Consider the following 19,177-nt stretch of genomic DNA (forward strand, 5'->3'; position numbering starts at 1 on the left):
AAGGGCTTAAAAGCAAACCAAACCAGGAATAGCCTGTGTCACTTCTATATGTGATCTTCGATGAGACACCAGCATCCTCACCTCCGACCCACTGCAAAGAGACCAGTACTCCTCAACGCGCCTTGACACGCTTCTTTGCAACCTCTGTTCTTTGTAACCGCTGGTCCTCTGGAAGCCCAGTCGATTCCTGTATTTCACGAAGGTGATTCAGGGATTTCTGGAGACATACCATGGACTCTTCTGCCAGCACCTCACTAAAAATCAAGAGAGAAGCCCGCTACAGGAGCCACCGCCTCCAGACTAAAAGCAGTATTTACAGGAGCTAAACAAGTTTCTCAGTGGATTCAAGGCAAAACAAATTTCAACTAAGCACTCCACTTAGGTCATCTTTAACCACTCCCCCTTCCCCATTTTTCTCCCTCCAAACACCATAACACTGGCAACGCAAAATCCGGTATCCTATTACATTGTGGAAATTCAATCTTCTGAATAATACTCAGAATCTGGACTTTAATTATTCTACCCATCGCAGTATAATACAGAATTTTAATTGCTTTTATTAAAGGAAATCAGAAAAAAATATGTCAGTAAAATAAAACCCCCACCTAATACCAGAGTTTGCTTTTGAAAAATGCCTATAAAATAGCTGGACATTTGTTGTGATTTTTTTCATTCTTTTTTTCCCTTCCAGTTTTACTAAGCTATAATTGACATACAGCACTGTGTAAGTTTAAGGTATACTGCATAATGATTTAACTTACATGCATCATGAAATGATTATCACACCACATTTAGTAAGCATCCATCTCATATATAGGTAAAAAATTAAACAGAAAAAGTTATTTTTCTAATGATGATAACTCTAAAGATTTACTTTAGTGACATTCATAAATAACACAGTGGTGCTAATTATATTTATTTATCACAGTGTACTTTACTTAAAACTGTTAATCTTAGGACCTTTTGAGTGGCCTCATCCAATTCCCCTTCCCCCAGCCTCTGGTTACCTAAGACTCTACCCCTAATCTCTTTTTCTATGAGGTTTTCTTGTCGTTGTTACATACCACACACACCATACCACACCACGTCTTCTTTTCATTTATCCACTGATGGGCACTAAGGTTGCTTCAATATCTTGGCTATTATAAATAATGCTTCAATAAACAAAGGGGTGCATACATCTTATCTAATTAGAGTTTCTGTTTTCTTTGGATAAACACTCAAGGAGCAGAAATGCTGGATCATACTGCAGTTCTCTTTTTAATTTTTTGGCTGCATCGTGCAGCGGCTTGATGTGGGGTCTCAGTTCCTAGGCCAGGGACCGAACCTGGGCTGCAGCAGTGAAAGTGCCAAATCCTAACCACTAGACCACCAGGGAACTCCCTGTTTTTAATTTTTTAAATTTTTTTTTTGTCTTTTGTCTTTTTAGGGCCTCACCCTTAATACATGGAGGTTCTCAGGCTAGGGGTCGAATCGGGGCTGTAACCACCAGCATACACCACAGCCACAGCCATGCCAGATCCTTAACACATTGAACAAGGCCAGGGATCAAACTGGCATCCTCTGGGATAGTAGTCAGGTTCGTTAATCACTAAGCCTCAATAGAAACTCCCCCTATTTTTGAATTTTTGAGGAATTTCCATGCTGTTTTCCACAGTGGCTATTCCAATTTCCACCCCCACCAACACTTCACACGGTTATCCTTTTCTCCATATTCTCACCAACACTTATTTGTTATCGTTAATAATAGCTTCTCAGGAGTTCCCCTTGTTGCCATGAGCCACACTGCCATGAGCTATGGTGTAGGTCACAGTCGTGGCTGGGATCTGGCATTGCTGTGGCTGTGGTGGAGGCTGGCAGCTGTAGCTCTGATTCAACCCCTAGCCTGGGAACTTCTATATACCACAGGTGCAGCTCTAGAAAGAAAAAATAATAGCCTTTCAGGAGTTCCTGCTCTGGTGCAGCATGTGAAGGATCTGGCATTGCCACAGCTGTAGCATAGGCCACAACTGTGGCTTGGGTTTGACCTCTGGCCCAGGAATTTCCATATGCCTTGGGAGTGGCCAAAATAAGAATGATAGTCATCCTGACAGATGTGAGGTGATATCTTGTCCTGGGTTTTTTATTTTTTTGTTGTTGGTTTTGGACACACTTGCAGCATGCCTAAATTCCTGGGCCAGGGATCCAACCTGCACTGCAGCTGTGGCTTGAGCCACAGCTAACCTGCTGCGCCACCGGGGAAATTCCTCATTGGGGTTTGGATTTGCACTTCGCTCATGATTAGTGATGTGGAGCTTCTTTTCATGTATCTGTTGACCATTTGTATGTATCTGTATGTAGTCCTTGGGAAAAATGTCTATTCAGATCCCTGCCTCTTTTTTAATCAGGTTATTTTTTTTCTCTGATGTCTAGGTATGTAAGCTCTTTGTATATTTTGGATATTAACCCCTTATCAGATACACTGTTTTCAAATATCTTCTCTCATTCAATATGTGGCCTTGTTCTAAACTATTAATTTATAGAATGGCTAAAATAGAAAGGTAATCATCAGGTGTTGGTGAAGATAGAGAAAAGCCAGAACTTTCATACACAGATTGGTTGGAGTGTGAACTTGTACAACCGCTTTGAAAGCTATTGGCAGTATCTACTAAAGCTGAACTGAGCAGTCCCATGTCTCCATGCACACCCAGCAGAAATGCACACATATATACCTTCTGGTACAAATCAGAATAGTCAAAGCAGCAGTACTCATAATAGTATAAAGGGAGAAACAACCTAGATGTCTATCAACAGAATGGAGAAACAGTGCATTCCTACAGTGGAATAACACAGCAATGAATACAACACATGGACCAATCTCAGAAACATTCTGTTGAACTGTGCTAAATGAAAGAGGTCAAACACCAAAAGGCTACATACTATATGATTCTGCCTTATGAAAAATTTTAAAAGGCCGACCTCTAGTGAAAGAAAGGAAACTGACGGCCTGGAACTGCCGCAGGGGATCAGCTGCAAAAGGATTCAAACTTTTTTTAGGGCGATGTTCTAGATTTTGATGGTGATTACATAACAATACAGTGACCAGAACCCAAAACCTACAGGTAAAATGAATTTACTGTATGAAAATCATACCTCAAGTCTTAAAGCAAAAAAGGAGGCAAAAGAAATAAGTAATGTGGAAAAACAAAGCAAAAAGTTGGGGAAGAAGAGGGAAAACAGTCTGAGCACAAAAAACCAGATACGCACACATCTATCACCATGTGATACCACTTCTACAAAGTTCAAAAACAGGCAGACCTAAGCCTTGTTTTGAAAAGTCAGGATATGATACATGATCTTTTTGACATGTTGTTGGATTCAGTTGGCTAAAATGTTGTTGAGAATTTTTGCGTCTAAATTCATCATCAAAGATATTGGTCCATAGTTTTTTTTTTTTTTTTTTTGGTGGTATCTTTGGTTTTGGAATTAAGGCGATGGTGGCATCACAGAATGTCTTTGGGAGTGTTCCTTCTTCAACTTTTGAAAAAACTTGAGGAGGATGGGTGGGATTCATCCCAGGTTCACAAGGATGGTTCAGCATACGTAAGTCAATGTCTTACACCACATTAACAAAAGAAAAGTCAAAAACCACATGACTATCTCAATAGATGCGGAAAAAGCATTTGACAAAGTCCAACATCCCTTCATGATAAAAACTCTTACCCAAGTGGGTATAGAGGGAACATTCCTTAACATAATCAAAGCCATTTATGACAAACCCACAGCAAATATAATACTCAATGGAGAAAAGATGAAACCCTTCCCATTAAAATCTGGAACAAGACAAGGATGCCCACTCTCACCACTGTTATTCAACATAGTACTGGAAGTCCTAGCCACAGCAATCAAACAAAAGAGATAAAAGGCATCCAAATAGGAAGAGAAGAGGTAAGACTGTCACTGTATGCAGATGACATGATACTATATATAGAAAACCCTAAGGACTCAACCCAAAAACTACTTGAGCTGATCAACAAATTCAGCAAAGTAGCAGGATATAAGATGAACATTCAGAAATCAGTCGCATTTCTGGATACTAAAAATGAAATATTAGAAAAGGAATACAAAATACAATATCTTTAAAATTGCACCTCAAAAAAATCAAATACCTGGGAATACACCTGACCAAGGAGGTAAACGAGGAACTGTATGCTGAAAACTATAAAACATTAATCAAGGCAATAAAAGAAGATGTAAAGAAATGGAAAGATGTTCCATGCTCCTGGATTGGAAAAATTAATATTGTAAAAATAGCCATACTACCCAAAGCAATCTACAGATTCAATGCAATCCCTATCAAATTACCCATGACATTTTTCACAGAGCTAGAACAAACAATCCCAAAATTTATGTGGAACCACAAAAGACCCAGAATTGCCAAAGCAATTCTGAAGAACAAAAACCAAGCAGGAGGCATCTCTCTCCCAGACTTCAGGCAATATTACAATGCCACTGTCATCAAGACAGTGTGGTATTACTACCAAAACATATAGACCAATGGAACAGAATAAAGAAACCAGAAATAAACCCAGACACTTGCGGTCAATTAATCTTTGACAAAGGAGGCAAGAATATAAAATGGGAAAAAGACAGTCTTTTCAGCCAACATTGCTGGGAAGCCTTGACAGGTGCGTGCACATCAATCAAACTAGAACACACCCTCACACCATGCACAAAAATAAACTCAAAATGACTGAAAGACTTAAATATAAGACAAGACACCATCAAACTCCTGGAAGAGAATGTACGCAAAACATTCTCTGACATCACCCTTACAAATGTTCTCTCAGGTCAGTCTCCCAAAGCAACAGAAACAATAGCAAAACTAAACCAATGGGACCTAGTTTTTTGCACAGCAAAGGAAACCAAAAAGAAAACAAAAAGATAACTTACGGAATGAGAGAATATAGTTTCAAATGATGCAACTGACAAGGGCCTAATCTCTAAAATATATAAACAGCTGATATATAAACAGCTTATACAGCTCAACAGCAAAAAAGCCAACAACCCAATTGAAAGATGGGCAAAGGACATCAATAGACATTTCTTCAAGGAAGATGTACAGATGGCCAACAAGCACATGAAACAATGTTCAACATCACTGATTATGAGAGAAATGCAAATCAAAGCTACTATGAGATAACACCTCACACCAGTCAGAATGACCATCATTCATAAGTCCACAAATAACAAATTCTGGAGGGGGTGTGGAGAAAAGGGAACCTTCTTGCACTGTTGGTGGGAATGTAAGTTGGTACAACCACCATGGAGAACAGTATGGAAGAACCTTAGAAAATTATACATAGAACTACCATATGACCCAACAATCCCTCTCTTGGGCATATATCCGGACAAAACTCTACTTAAAAAAGACATATGCACCTGCATGTTCATTGCAGCACTATTCCCAATAGCCAAGACATGCAATTGACCAAATGTCTGATAGATGATTGGCTAAGAAAGATGTGGTGTGTATATACACAATGGAATACTACTCACCCATAAAAAAGAACAAAATAATGCCATTTGCAGCAACAGGGATGGAACTAGAGACTCATTCCGAGTGAATTAAGTCAGAATCAGAAAGATAAATACCATATAGAATCACTTGTATCTGGAATCTAATATATGGCACAAAGGAACCTTTCAACAGAAAAGAAAATCATAGACTTGGAGAATAGACTTGTGGTTGCCAAGGGGGAAGGGGAGGGAGTGGGAGGGACTGGGAGCTTGGGGTAAATAGATGCAGAATGTTGCCTTCAGGATGGATTAGCAATGGGATCCTGCTGTGTAGCACTGGCAACTCTGTCTAGTCAATTACGATGGAACACGTAATGTGAGAAAAAAGAATGTATACATGTGAGTGTAACTGGGTCACCATGCTGTGCAGTAGAAAAAATATATACATAAAGAAATTTTTAAAAAATGACAAGTCAGAATAGTGGTTGCCATTGTCCTGGGAAGTGATGACTTGGAGAAGGTGGCACAGGAGGGCTGGTTACACATTTTGTGCTGACTTTGTGAAAATTCATGGAGTTTGCACTTGATTTGTGTATATTTTTGAATGTACGTTATTCTTCAATTACAAAGTTTATTTTAAAAAATTATGCATTGTTCATCTGAAATACAAATTTAATTAACTTGTGTTTTTAACTTTTTTGTGTGTGTGGTCTTTCTCCTTTTATGGCTGCACCCATGGCATGTCGAGGTTCCCAGGCTAGGGGTCTAATCAGAGCTGTAGCCACAGGCCTACACCACAGCCACAGCACCGCGGGATCTGAGCCACATCTGCGACATACACTACAGCTCATGGTAACACTAGATCCTAAACCCACTGAGAGAGGCCAGGGATCAAACCCGCATCCTCATGGATACTACTCAGGTTCGTTAACCAATGAGTCATGATGGGAACTCCGTGTTTTTGTCTTAAAAAAAAAAAAAAAAAAAAAACTTTTTACTTTAAAAATGATAAGCCTTAGTGTACTTAGTGTGTGAGATTTTCTCTCCTTTCTTGGTACAACAGGAAAGCAAAGACACTGCTCTGCACCAGAGAAACTAGACTCTGGATGTGCTTTGCTCCCTACCAGTCAGCTAGGAGGCCTGGAACAAGTCACTGAAGCATTTCAGGTGCAAACGATGAGACTAGAGGATCTCATTGGCCCCCTTTCTGTCACAGCCTCTTCAAGGCTTCTGAATCACCAGCCTCAATTTCCAAGAACATCGGTTTCCCCACAGGTTTTAATATAGTCACATCCAAGACATTTCTCTAGCCTAGAAATCCCAGTTTAAAGGTTGCCTGTTACTGTTGAAGAAAGCTTTTGCACAAGTACCTGTTGCCTGGACCAGATGGCCAAGATCCATATCCACATAACGAATATATCATGGTGCGGCGGAAATTAATCCAACCAGGAAGCATGAGGTTTCAGGTTCGATCTCTGGCCTCACTCAGTGGGGTACGGATCCAGTGTTGCAGTGAGCTGTGGTGTAGGTCGAGGAAATGGCTCAGATCCCGAGTTGCTGTGGTGTAAGCCAGCAGCTACAACTCCTATTCGACCCCTAGCCTGGGAACCTATATATGCCGCAGGTGTGGCCCTAAAGAGTTAAAAAAGAAAGAAAAAAAGAATTCACAGTACTCCATTTTAGAAATGTTGACAGGTAATTAAGTCCTTCAATATAATCTTAACTAAAGTGCTTCCTCAGGGGATCAATCTCTTTGTACTTCACCCCCACCCCCGCTTTTTAAGGGCCACACCCACAGCATATGGAGTTTCCCAGGCTAGGGATCAAACTGGAGCTGCAGCTGCTGGCCTACACCACATCCACAGCAACGAGGGATCCAAGCTGTGTCTGCAATCTACACCACAGCTCACGGCCACAACAGATCCTTAACCCACTGAGCAAGGCCAGGGATCGAAGCAGCACCCTCATGGATGTTAGTTGGGCTCGATTCTGCTGAGCCATAGCAGGAACTCCTGTACTTTGCTTTTAAGACAAAAGAATGCACAAGTCAATCACCTCATTTTACTGTTATTTAAAATAACTTACAAGAACTCGTGCTGAAGCACAGTGGGTTAAGAATCCCACTACAGTTAGGTTGCTGTGGATACAATCCCTGGGCTGGTGCAGTGGGCTAAGGAATCTGGCATTGCCACAGTTGTGGCACGGGCTGCAGCTGAAGCTTGGATTCAATGGCTGGCCCAGAAACTTCCATATGCCACAGGTACGGCAATAAAAATATAATAAAATAAAATAACCTAAAAGATCTAAACTGGTGGTCAGTATTCAGGTTGAATGTAAAACCTGAGAGCTGAGGCAGACCGGCCCGGGGCACAGATCTCAGGGGCACTACAGAGTGCTCCCCAGTCTGAATGGCCCACTCCATCCCAGCTCATCTCCACAGGACAGCTAAGTTCTCATGAAAACCAAACCCAGTCAGAGGGTTCCTTGTGATACAACAGGTTAAGGATCTGGCATTGTCACTGCAATGGTGCAGGTTCTATCCCTGACCTGGAAATTTATGGCAACATCATTAATAATAGCCAAAAAGTAGAAACAACCCAAATGGCCATCAACTAATGAACAGGTAAAATATACCTATATGATGGGATAGTATTTGACAATAAACCTTGAAAACATTATGCCAAGTGAAAGAGGCCAGTCACAAAAGGGGACATATCACATGACTTCATGTATTTGAAATATCCAGAACAGGCAACCCAACAGAGATAGCGGGTTAGTAGTTGCCTGGGGCTGGGGTTCAGGGGAGGGAGATCTGTGGGGAGAGGGGACTGAGGGCTAATAGGTAGGAGTTTAAAGGAATGATTAAGGGAGTTCTCTTGTGGTGCAGTGGGTTAAGGATCTGGCATCACTGCAGTGACTGGGTCAATACTATAGTGTGGGTTAGATCCCTGGCCTGGGAACTTCCACATGCCTCAGGCATGGCCAAAAAAAATTATAAAGGGATGATTAAAATGTAAATTGATTGCCATAATAGCCTCACAACTCTATGAATATACTAAAAATAATTAAACTGTGCACTTTAAGTAGGTGAATTATATGCTATGAGGGTTCTCCCTCAATAAAGCTGTGATTTTTAAAAATCTGGCACATTATCTGTATTTTCTTTTTGTCTTTTTAGGGCCCAACCCACAGCATATGGAGGTCCCCAGGCTAGGGGTCGAATTGGAGCCATAGCTGCCAGCCTACACCACAGCCACGTGGGATCCGAACTGCATCTGTGACCTAAACCACAGTTCACAGCAACACTGGATCCTTAACCCACTTAGCAGGGGCAGGGATCCAAACTGCATTCTCATGGATACTAGTCGGGTTCGTTACTGCTCAGCCACAACGGGAACTCCTGAAGGTTTAAAATTTGTGACTTAATTGAAAAATTTAGATATGGATTGCGAGCTTGGGGTTAATAGATGCAGACTATTGCCTTTGGAATGGATTAGTAATGAGAGTCTCTGTGTAGCACTGGAAACTGTGTCTGGCCACTTATGATGGAACATAGTAGTCTGAGAAAAAAGAATGTATACATGTATGTGTAACTGGGTCACCATGCTGTACAGTAGAAAAATAATGTATTGGGGAACTAACAATTGATTACAATTTAAAAAATGCTTAGACATGATTGCTAATTCATGTAGTCAAATTACTTTTACAAAATAAAATGACATGAAATTGGGATAAAATTCATAGACCTCAAATCCAGTGAAAACCAAAACACCTATACAACAAACAGACTACTAAACTCCAATAGATGGGCCTAAACTAAAAATTACTTCAACAAATTTGATTTGGTTGGAAAGTGGATGTTTGGAATTACCAAATGTTCTAGAAATAGTTCTCACAACAATACTGTTTTCAAAGAATTTAAAAAAGACTCTTCACAACATTCCAATTATAAGAACTTAATTCTTATATCATCCTGACACCTCTTTCTCACATCCCTGTCATTAGACTTATTTTCTTTCTTTCCTGTTTTATTTTTTTTAAGGCCACGCCTGCAGCCTATGGAGGTTCCCAGGCTAGGGATCAAATCAGAGCTATAGCTACAGGCCTACACCACAGCCACAACAATGCCAGATCTGAGCTGTGTCTGTGACCTACACCACACATCATTCCAATGCTGGATTGTAAGCACACTGAGTGAGGCCAGGGACTGAACCCTCATCCTCATGGATACTAGTCGGGTTCTTAACCTGCTGAGCCACAATGGGAACTCCTAGCCTTACCTTCTTTTTAAGAAAGATATTTATTTTTGGCCACGCCTGCAGTATGTGAAAGTTTCTGGGCCAGGAATTCAATGGGCACCTCAGCAATGACAACACCAAATCTTTACCTGCTAGGCGACCAGGGAACTCCTCACCTTACTTCAAAAGATAGCCAAAATCTCACTCCTTTTCCCCTTTGCTGCTGCCTCCCTGATCTCTTGGCCCAGTCTTTTAACAAAGGCCTCCAGAGCCCTTTCATCCAGTCCCACAGGACTCTCTGCTCTTTTGGGAACCCACCAGGCCCCATCCGGCTTCAGGCACTGACACTTGCTATGCCCTCGACCTGGTCTGTCTTCCCTCCACGTCCCATGGCTTGCCCCTTGCTGCCTTTCGGTCTTTTCTCAAGAAGCCTTTCCTGACCAATCTCATTAGCACCGCAACGCCCCTTTCCCACCTTCAGTACTTCTTATCCCTTTTCTCCGCTTGATGTCTCTCCATAGCACTTAGTACCACTTAATGGAAGATTTATTACCTTTTTTTCTATCAGAATGTAAGCTGGAAAAGAGCAGGGATGTCAGTTGTATTCACTTTTGAATTTCAACACTTAAAATGGCACCTTATTATAAACATTCAAGAAGCATTTCCGAATGAGTAACTTGATGTTTCCAACAAGCTGTATGATCTTACCAACTGCCTCAGTGAAATCATTCAGAAAAATAATTATCATGGTACAATTCCATGCTGACTTGCGAAATGGTTTCAGGTCATTCATTCCCCAAAAGACGCAAATTTGAGTTTTACTTATAACACGTCACTGAAAAACTGAGAGTGCTTACAAGAACACAATCCCAAAACAGAGGTTGTAAAAAGGGCCGATTTTCCAGTCTCCTGAACCCAAGTCACTAGACTAGAAGAGAACTCAAAAGGTCCTCTAGATGATTTCCTGCCTTCTGATGGCATCCCACCAACCCACTGTCCTTTTCCCTAAATAGCCTCCAGAGAGGCTTTGTTAAGGTCATCTCATCAACCCACTTCAGAAATCAACAACCAGTAGTCAAGTCAGTGAATATCTGACAACCATTATGTTTCTCAGACATATGTCTGACAGTCCTCTCTAAATATGAATACCTGAAATCCAATGATACAAAAGTCTGATTTTGTTAGTAGAACAATTGTAGTTAACTCTTTTTGGGGGGGGGGGCGGTGCATCAGCATGTGGATGATTCCCTGGCCAGGGATTGAGGCCAGGTCAGGAACTGAACCCACACCACAGCAGCAGCCCAAGCTGCTGCAGTGAAAACACTGGGTCTTTAAGCCACTGCACCACAAAGGAATTTCCCAGCTGCTGTTTTAAAAAAGCCCAATGATACCTATCAGGCTGGAACCAAAGTTAATTGATAATTTTCCTCCCCCTTCACTGACTTTCCTGAAAGCAGCAGACGCCCAAACAATCCAAAAATTACTAATGGACTTGAAGTATGGGGTTTCCTGTGAAAGGTCATTTAAAATTGTACTAGTCCAGGAGTTCCCTTCGTGGCTCAGCAGTTAATAAACCCAACTGGGATCCATGGGGATGCGGGTTTGATTCCTGGACATTGCTGTGAGCTGTGGTGTAGGTCGCAGATGCAGCTCGGATCCTGAGCTTCTGTGGCTGTGGTGTAGGCCAGCAGTTGTGGTTCCGATTCGACCCCTAGCCTGGGAACCTCCATATGCTCCAGGTGTGGCCCTAAAATAAATAAATAAATAAATAATAAAATACAATCCTACTAGTCTTCAGACTGCAACTCCACAGCTTGAACGTGCTATCTTTTAGATAACATATTTGTAATCCACAATCTTATATCTGTTTTTCCAATAGTGCCAGTAATCTGTACTCCATTCCCACCAGGCAAGCGTTCGAAAAGAACAGCTGTAGTTAGTAATCACACAAGGAAGAACCTTCCAAGCCATACATCAATCAGATTGACCAATAACTACAAATTATTACATAATAAATCATCACAATGCTTCACCCACTGCTTTGAGAAAATAAAGTTAACATTTGAATGGCTTTTAACACAAACGTCCTATGCACCAGCATTATTATTTTAGAGATGAACAAACTGACATTCAACCTCTGCCACAGCCACAAAGCTGGGAAGAGGCTGTGTGACCAGTCTGGTCCGGACCTCAAGTTGGACACTCCTTTTCCAGTATTGCCTGCAAAGTTGTTAAAACGGCTGCAAAAGAAATCCTTGATCGGAGTCTCTCAACTTGTAAGAAAACCAAGCTATCTTTCCAATTCAAGTGTTATCACGGCAACCCAGAAACATTGAAGAGCAATGATGAATGCAAAAGTTCAGGGCTTTATTTAAAGAAAAATGAGAAATCCTGAGCAGAAAAGACTCAGAACAAGCCATTGGTGCCAAGAAGCAACACCTGAGCCGCTTTGCGGGCATGAGAGGGTGGGGATCCCAGACGCAGCCCTGACCACCTGCACCTGGGCGCCAAAGCCCGACCTGCCTCCCCCGCTGCGTATCCCAGGCACCTGTGCTGGGCCTGCACCACGGGTGCGGACCTGGGGAAAGTAGGCGTCAGGACTGGCCTCCGCCGGGCCGAGGCACCGCGGCCCTTGTGCAGCTCGCCGCTTCCCAGCCCTGCCCTGCCGCTCCCCAGCTTCACGCGCGCTCGCCGCCCCAGCTGAGAACCGCCCCAGCCCCGGGGCAACGGCAGCCTCTCGGACCCCCCCCGCCGCCCGCACCCTGTACGGGCGTCGCTCCCTCCCTCGCCCCCTCGATTTCCCCGCAACACACACCTTCTCACGGCAGATGGTCCAAGCAGACGGGCGTCGTGGCCCCCGAGCTTCTCCGCGCGGGCCCCAGCACAGCCACCAGCCTGAAGCATCCTCAAGCTCCCTCTGGGTCAGCGCTGCAAGAGCCTTCAGGCTTCCGCAGAATTTCAAGCCAAACCCAGAAGCGGCCGAGCCCCGCGATTGGTGCTCGGTCTCCTCGCTCCTCGGGAAGCCCCGCCTCCAAGCGCGCCGCCGTTCTGAGCCTGGACTCCTGCGCTGGGCCTGGGAAGGGTTTGCAAGCCTGCGGGTGCAGGCGTCGCCGTCTGCGCGTGGGCGGGCTCCTTGCACTTGCTTTGCCGCAGGAAGGAGCTGTCCCATCATTGCAGGGAGGCCGCCAAGTCGGAGCCGCCCCCTGCCCAGGCGCAGTTTTGATTCCAGTAGGGCATGTCAGCCCCGAGAGCTGTTGTGTGTCCCCAGTGTGGCACGGAGACCGGCCTCACTGCCTTCAGCCAGTGGAGTGGCTGGAGCAAGAGTAACAGGAAAGCCTGGCTCTTAGTTGGGGCCCTCGCTCATTCGGATAGCAAGCCTGAGGATTGAGCTTTGGTGGCAGTTTCCCCAGATGTAGGCAACTGTGCCCTAAAAGGGAAGGGGACACTGAACTCTGCTCACCGGCCTGGGAACTTTCTAGACGAGTGATCTCATTTGAGCTTCGCAACCATCCTGCTAGGTTTTATCACCATTTTACAGAGGAGGGATCTCTCTCTCAAAGGTTCCAGTGACTTGACGAAGTATTCCTTGGTAAATGGAGATCACCTGGATGGTGATTTTTTTTCAAATCCTATGGGTTTATATAATGATTATATGGAAATTTAAAAACTCAAAATCAACAAAATACTTTTGTATCCTTGCTGCATGTCTAAACGCTTATATGTCACTTTTTCATTTTTTCATGGTTGCATAATATCTTGGCCTGCAAATTCAAAATTCAATTACTTTGCTATTGATGGACATTTAGATTATAATTTGTGCAATTATAGATTTTCACACCTAAATCTTTGCACCTTGCATTATCTTAGAATTGGTTCCTAGACGTGTAATTACTGAACAGTCCCTCTCCACGGGCTGTATTTGTTCATTTGCCCTCCCCATCAAGGAAGCGTCATGGAGGAGTAGCCTCCTCGTACCTCAGCTGGGTGGGGCGCTACCTTTTAAACATCTTTGCTAGGCAAAAAGTGGCATTTCCTTCTGTGATTCGTACTTGCTTGATTATAACTGAAATTGTACATATTCCTCGTGCATTGGCCACCTTCTGTGCATTCTCTTCCTTGGTCTTTTTCATGAAGGAAAAGGAAAGGTTGCTGGTTCGGGGTCACCTTCAGGACCATGTTTGTCAGCTTTTGGAAGGACTTCATTGGCACTTTCAACCTCCGTTTGCTTGTCAGCAGTGTGCCGAACAGTCACACCACTAGTATATAGCCTACAGACACCACTTTTTCATTTTTATTTATTTATTTTGTCTCTTTATCTTCTTAGGGCCACACCCAAGGCATATGGATGTTCCCAAGCTAGGGGTTGAAACAGAGCTACAGCTGCCAGCCTACACCCTAGCCACAGAAACTTGGGATCTGAGCCACCTCTGTGACCTATACCACAGCTCACTGAAAGTCTAGATCCTTAATCCACTGAGCAAGGCCAGGGATCGAACTTCTGTCCTCATGATACTAGTCAGATTTGTTTCTGCTGAGCCACAATAGGGACTCTGGTTTACATTTTCTTGATGCTTTTTGCAAAAATACACATTTCTATATTGAAATAAACAGGAAAAATACAAAAGACATATAGATTTCTTTTAAGATACAAAAAAATACAACTTCTAAGAAATCATGACTGCCTCCAGAAGGCCCCCCGCTGTAGGTACCTTCTCGTGGCCACTAGGGTGTCTAAGGGTCAGCTCTGAGATGCCCTAATATCCTTGTCTGATTAACCTTTCACAGCAGCTCTATGAGGTAGACACATACCATCACACGGACAGAAAACAGGCCCAGTGAGGGTGCACAACAGGCTTGAGGTCACACAGTCATGAGTAGCCGAATCAGAACTCAAACAAGGATCTGGGTCCAAGGTCCAAGTTCTTTCGGCAGCAGCCTGAGCAATTGATCAATGAGATATGGGGGGGGGGGGGGGGAATGAAGTTGAAACAGGTTGGTGTAAGTGACTGAGGGTCTTGAAGGCCAGACTGAAAGTTTGCAAGAAAAAAAATATTCACTGCTCACTAGGGTTAGACCCAGAAGCTAAGAAGAGGAGCCCTATGGCCACAAGATATCCAGTTACTGTCACTCCAGCTTCTCTGGGGCCACCTGTGATCCCTGAGACAGAGCACGACCCGTGCTGAGCAATGGCGATGTTCCCATGGCAACGGTAGATAGGACGCACGCCTCTTTTTCTGTTCGTTTTCTACTGAGTGTTGTTTTGCAGAGTCCCAGGCCAGCCCCTTCTGGAACTGAATGCTGGAGAAAGGGTGTTGGCTGTCGGCAGCTTCTCTCCAGGGGCCCCTCCCATGACTAGGATGAATTCTGCAGTCGATGCAAAGGGAGAGAACAGTCTTACCAGGTCTCAAAGGGAATCAATGGAGAGTGAAAACCGCTGGGGGCAGCTGCACTTTTCCAGATAAATCACTTCTCATTTGGAGGTCAGAGAGACAAAACATCACGTGGCTCTGAAAAATCAAGAGATTCGGGTTGTTTTCCAAAAAGGATCCCCAGAGGGTAACTTGGTGGAAATAAAAGGTGATGAGTTCTCTGTGACTTGGGATAAGTGAAAAACTGCTCCCGTGACTAGGAGATGGTCACGCTTTGCAACTGAATGTCGCTGTCTTTCTTCTTTTCCTTGACTTTCTTTAGAATGTATTGAGAGAGCTTGTTGAGAAACCAGCTGACGTCCTGGAGATCCTCAGGCCACCTCAAGTACTGCTGTTTCCGGACAAATCCTCTGATGGACTGATGCTTCATCAGTTGATACTGAGGCAGGGACCCAACCACCACCATGATGAGGGTGCCATTCAGGTCTGCTAAGCACCTGCTCTGGGCGTAACTGAAGGCTTCCAGGCACCAGCCGTCCCTAAGGAAGTGTCTGCTCACCAGACAGACAACCTTCCTGCTGCTCCACACGGCATCCTGGATGTTGCTGATGCGATCTTCCCCCGGCACAAAGTCTCTTTCTTCAAAGCAGAGGTTCAATCTGTTTTGGTCGCTGTACTGGGCATCCAGGTTCTTGAGCAACGCCTCCTGCACCCATTCAAAGTCTTTACCACTAAAGCATAAGTAGGCATCGTATTTGTATGTATCTGATTCCCTTCCCAGGCTGGGGTCCTTGAACACCAGTCTCTGGACTTTCTTATAACAGATGAAACAAAATCCCCGGAACTTCATGACTACGAGGATGGCCACGAAAAGCAGAGTCAGGGTGACAGTGAACAAGATGAAAAGGGAAAACTTCAGGGACTCTAAGACTTCCTCTTCACTGCAACCTGCCATGGAAACGGTGTTGAGGGGACTCCCAGCGAGCGAGCTCGGATACATGCAGTATATATCATCTCGAGACCCAAATATCGTGACATTGGTTTGATTGAGCCAATTGATAAAAGTGCTAAGTTCACAGTCACAAACAAACTTGTTATGACTCAGGTCCACGGCACTTAGTGAGGTGAATAAGTCAGGATCGGGAGAGAGGAGCTGGTTTCTGGATAGATCCAGGACCTCGAGGTGAGCAGGTAAGTCACCCGGATAAAGAACTGTTAGCCTGTTGTAGCTGAGGCTGAGTCCCCTCAGTGCAGTCAGATGGCGAAAGACTCCTGGTGGAAGGAAATTCAGGTAGTTGTTATTCAAATACAGGACTTGGAGATGAGAAAGCCCCTTAAAAACATCCCAACAGAAGCCGGCTTCCCAGGCAAGTTGCAACATATTTTCTCCGAGGAAAAGCTGTTCCAAGCTGGGATTCTCTGAAGGCGCATGCCTCTGGTTACAATTGGAAAAGCGATTTTGATTTAAAATGAGAATCTGGAGATGAGGTACCTGGAGAAGGAAGTAGAGGTTATCCAGATTTTCTAGCCTGTTCTCTGATAAGTGGATAAAGTTGGCTGTAAGCCTGATGTTTGGCAAAGACACCAGTTTATTGCCGCCCAAGAAGAGAGTAGGTATGCTCGGAATAAACTGAATTGTTTTAAGAGCATTATCCCGGAGATCCAAGGTATTTAATTTTTTTAGGAACCTGAATGTTTGGTCCTGAATGATCCCAATGTGATTCTTCTGCAGATCAATATAAGCGAGCTTAGGCAGTCCTTCGAAATTAGAATTATATAGTTCCCCCAGAAGGTTATATGACATGTTGAGAATCTGGAGGTTGTCAAGTCCATGAAATGCTTGGTCTGCAATCTTGTTTATCTTGTTGAAGGCCAGGTTCAGAACTTTCAGCTCCTTGAGGGTCCCAAAGAGTCGGAAGTTCAGGGAGAAGATAAACCCATGAGAAAGGTCCAGCTGTATCAGGGAGCTTCTGCCCAGGCTGGCAAAGGTGTGCTGGTCAGGATCTTTGATGTTATGGAAGCCAAACCCAGAACCCATAATGTGGTGGGCGAGAACCAAGGAGGAAATCTGGCTTCCATTGACGGCCTGGCTGAAGTTCCTTGTGGTGTCCGCTGTCCAGCCATTGCCAGAAACATCTAGCATTTCCAAGGCCATGTTTCTGAAAGGGTTCATACACTTCCCCCAATCCACCGAGACCCTACTGTACAGGTTATTATCCGCAAGGCTTAAAAAGGAGAGCGTTTTCCCTTGGAGGGGTTTGAGCCCCTGCTCGCACACAAGGGGTATCTGGTTGAGGGACAGATCAATGGCCTTCAAGGAATTCAGTTCCTGGAATGAAGGATGAAGGTGAAGACTCTGAATCTGATTTTTGGATAGGTCCAAGCGAGTTAAAGATGCCAAATTTCTGAAATAACCATCTTTTAAGATAGCATCAGAGAGACCACAGGAAAACAGTCGAAGTTCAGAGAGATGGGGCAGTTCCTGAAATGCATCTGGGTGCAAGAATGCGATCTGACTATGGCCCAGGTCCAAGATCCTGAGATTGGGCAGGTTCCTGAAGGCTTCCCTGTCAATGCTCAAGGGAGTCAACTGAGTCCCGAGCTCCAGCAGCTGCAGCCCCTCCAGGAAGGGGAAGGAACCAGCTGTGACCGTCCTGATGTAGTTGAAGCTGAGCAGGAGGCTCTTGGTGCCACTGGGGACCTGGGGAACCTGGGTGAGGTTGCAGCCACGATAGATAGCCCTCTGGCCATCAAAGAAGCAGGAAGGCATTCCAAGTGCAGGACTGGCCACGAGCAAGGTCAAGAGCAGGACCAGGCAGTCTCCCATGATCCTATGGAGAAGAAGGGAGAGAGAGAACAGGGGATCTCAGCTCAGGCACTGCACACAGATGCTTAGGGCTTGGGAGAGTCCTCTAGGACGTGGCTATCCCCTTCGAGCCTTTGTTCCTCTGGGCCCACGGCCCTGGCTGTTGGCAGAGACTGGCTGGTATTTTTACTCTACCGGTTACACCGCGTTTTTCTACATATCAACTCCATTCTACTTACTTGAGAAATATCTCACAGTATCCTCAGCGTTACTCTGTGTTCATTCATAAGTTCCTAGATTCATTCATTCGTTCAAGCTTTGCTGATGGGAGGTGGAGAAAACAGCAGGAGGAGACACGTGTTAAAGTCGCCTCAGAGAGTTCCCATTGTGGCACAGCAGAAACAAATCCAACTAGTATCCATGAGGGTGCAGGTTCGATCCCTGGCCTCGCTCAGTGGGTTAAGGATCCCGCGTTGCTGTGAGCTGTGGCATAGGTCACACACACGGCTGGCTTTGCTGTTTCTGTGGTGTAGGCTGGCAGCTGTAGCTCTGATTCGACCCCTAGCCTGGGAATCTCCATATGCCACAAGTGTGGCCCTAAAAAGACAATAATAATAATAGCAATACTTAATAATAAATTCTCCTCAGCCAGGGACCCCATTCTAGTCCCAAGCAGGCTCAGTTGAGGGGTGGAAAATAAATAAATGAATTCTTCCCCCTCTAACTTGTCAGGGATGCTAGTTCATCTCCAGTCATCCATGCTTCCTCCCTCCCCATGACAGCCCATCACATAAGAAGTGGGTACTTTGCATCACTGAACAAAGAGTCAGATTTCATCATTTAATAAGACTGTATCAAACACCTACTGCACACCTGGCACTTGTGTGACCCTGTGAATATACAATAATACATAAAAACCAGGCCCAGGGTCTAAGCCCAATAGGTGAATTCACTCTCTGGATTGGGATTTTGCCTCAAACACACACAGCAAAAGGCGCTGGGGAACTGTCTGGTTACGTCCCCAGGACTGTGCTGGGTGCCAAGAGAGGTACAGAGAAAACACACGAGGGCCCGTCCCTCCCAGCTTCACGTCAGCCACCTGCCAGCAGCCCTACCTTCGGTGCCTGCGATGTTTTCAACTTGCTCTATGTGTGTGTGTGTATGTGTGTGTGTGTGTGTATCACATAATACTATAGTATTATGTATCATATATATATTATACATACCTCTGTATATTATACTATAGTCTATATATAATATTGTAT

The 19,177-nt window shown here is 44.3% G+C and overlaps 2 protein-coding genes across 54 annotated transcripts in view; one reads left to right on the forward strand and one right to left on the reverse strand.

Annotated features, from left to right (window-relative positions):
* Positions 1–15,509, forward strand: part of LOC110258817 (uncharacterized) — a 270,157-nt gene extending 254,648 nt beyond the window's left edge. Inside the window, exon 34 of one of the 3 annotated variants that reach the window (XR_014817497.1) lies at positions 15,429–15,484. The gene's annotated coding sequence lies outside the window, so the exon portion shown is untranslated. Of the gene's footprint in view, positions 1–11,616; positions 13,581–15,428 lie in introns of those variants that run through there. The other 2 variants (XM_084979328.1, XM_084979327.1) reach the window with 2 other exon arrangements.
* Positions 1–19,177, reverse strand: part of TLR5 (toll like receptor 5) — an 85,356-nt gene that overhangs the window by 49,842 nt on the left and 16,337 nt on the right. For 39 of the 51 annotated variants that reach the window (XM_084978690.1, XM_084978689.1, XM_084978687.1 and 36 more), the window contains 2 exons: positions 12,553–17,937; positions 82–254 (listed from right to left, as the gene is read on the reverse strand). In XM_084978690.1, the coding sequence (XP_084834816.1) occupies positions 15,363–17,933 (2,571 nt within the window). In that variant the 5' untranslated portion in view covers positions 17,934–17,937 and the 3' untranslated portion in view covers positions 82–254; positions 12,553–15,362. 51 annotated transcript variants of the gene reach the window in all.

Source organism: Sus scrofa, chromosome 10 (genome assembly GCF_054392235.1).
Source record: "Sus scrofa isolate SSC_HxYL_T2T_F1_AM1 chromosome 10, Sscrofa_HxYL_maternal_Yorkshire_Landrace_v2.0, whole genome shotgun sequence".
Taxonomy (NCBI): domain Eukaryota; kingdom Metazoa; phylum Chordata; class Mammalia; order Artiodactyla; family Suidae; genus Sus; species Sus scrofa.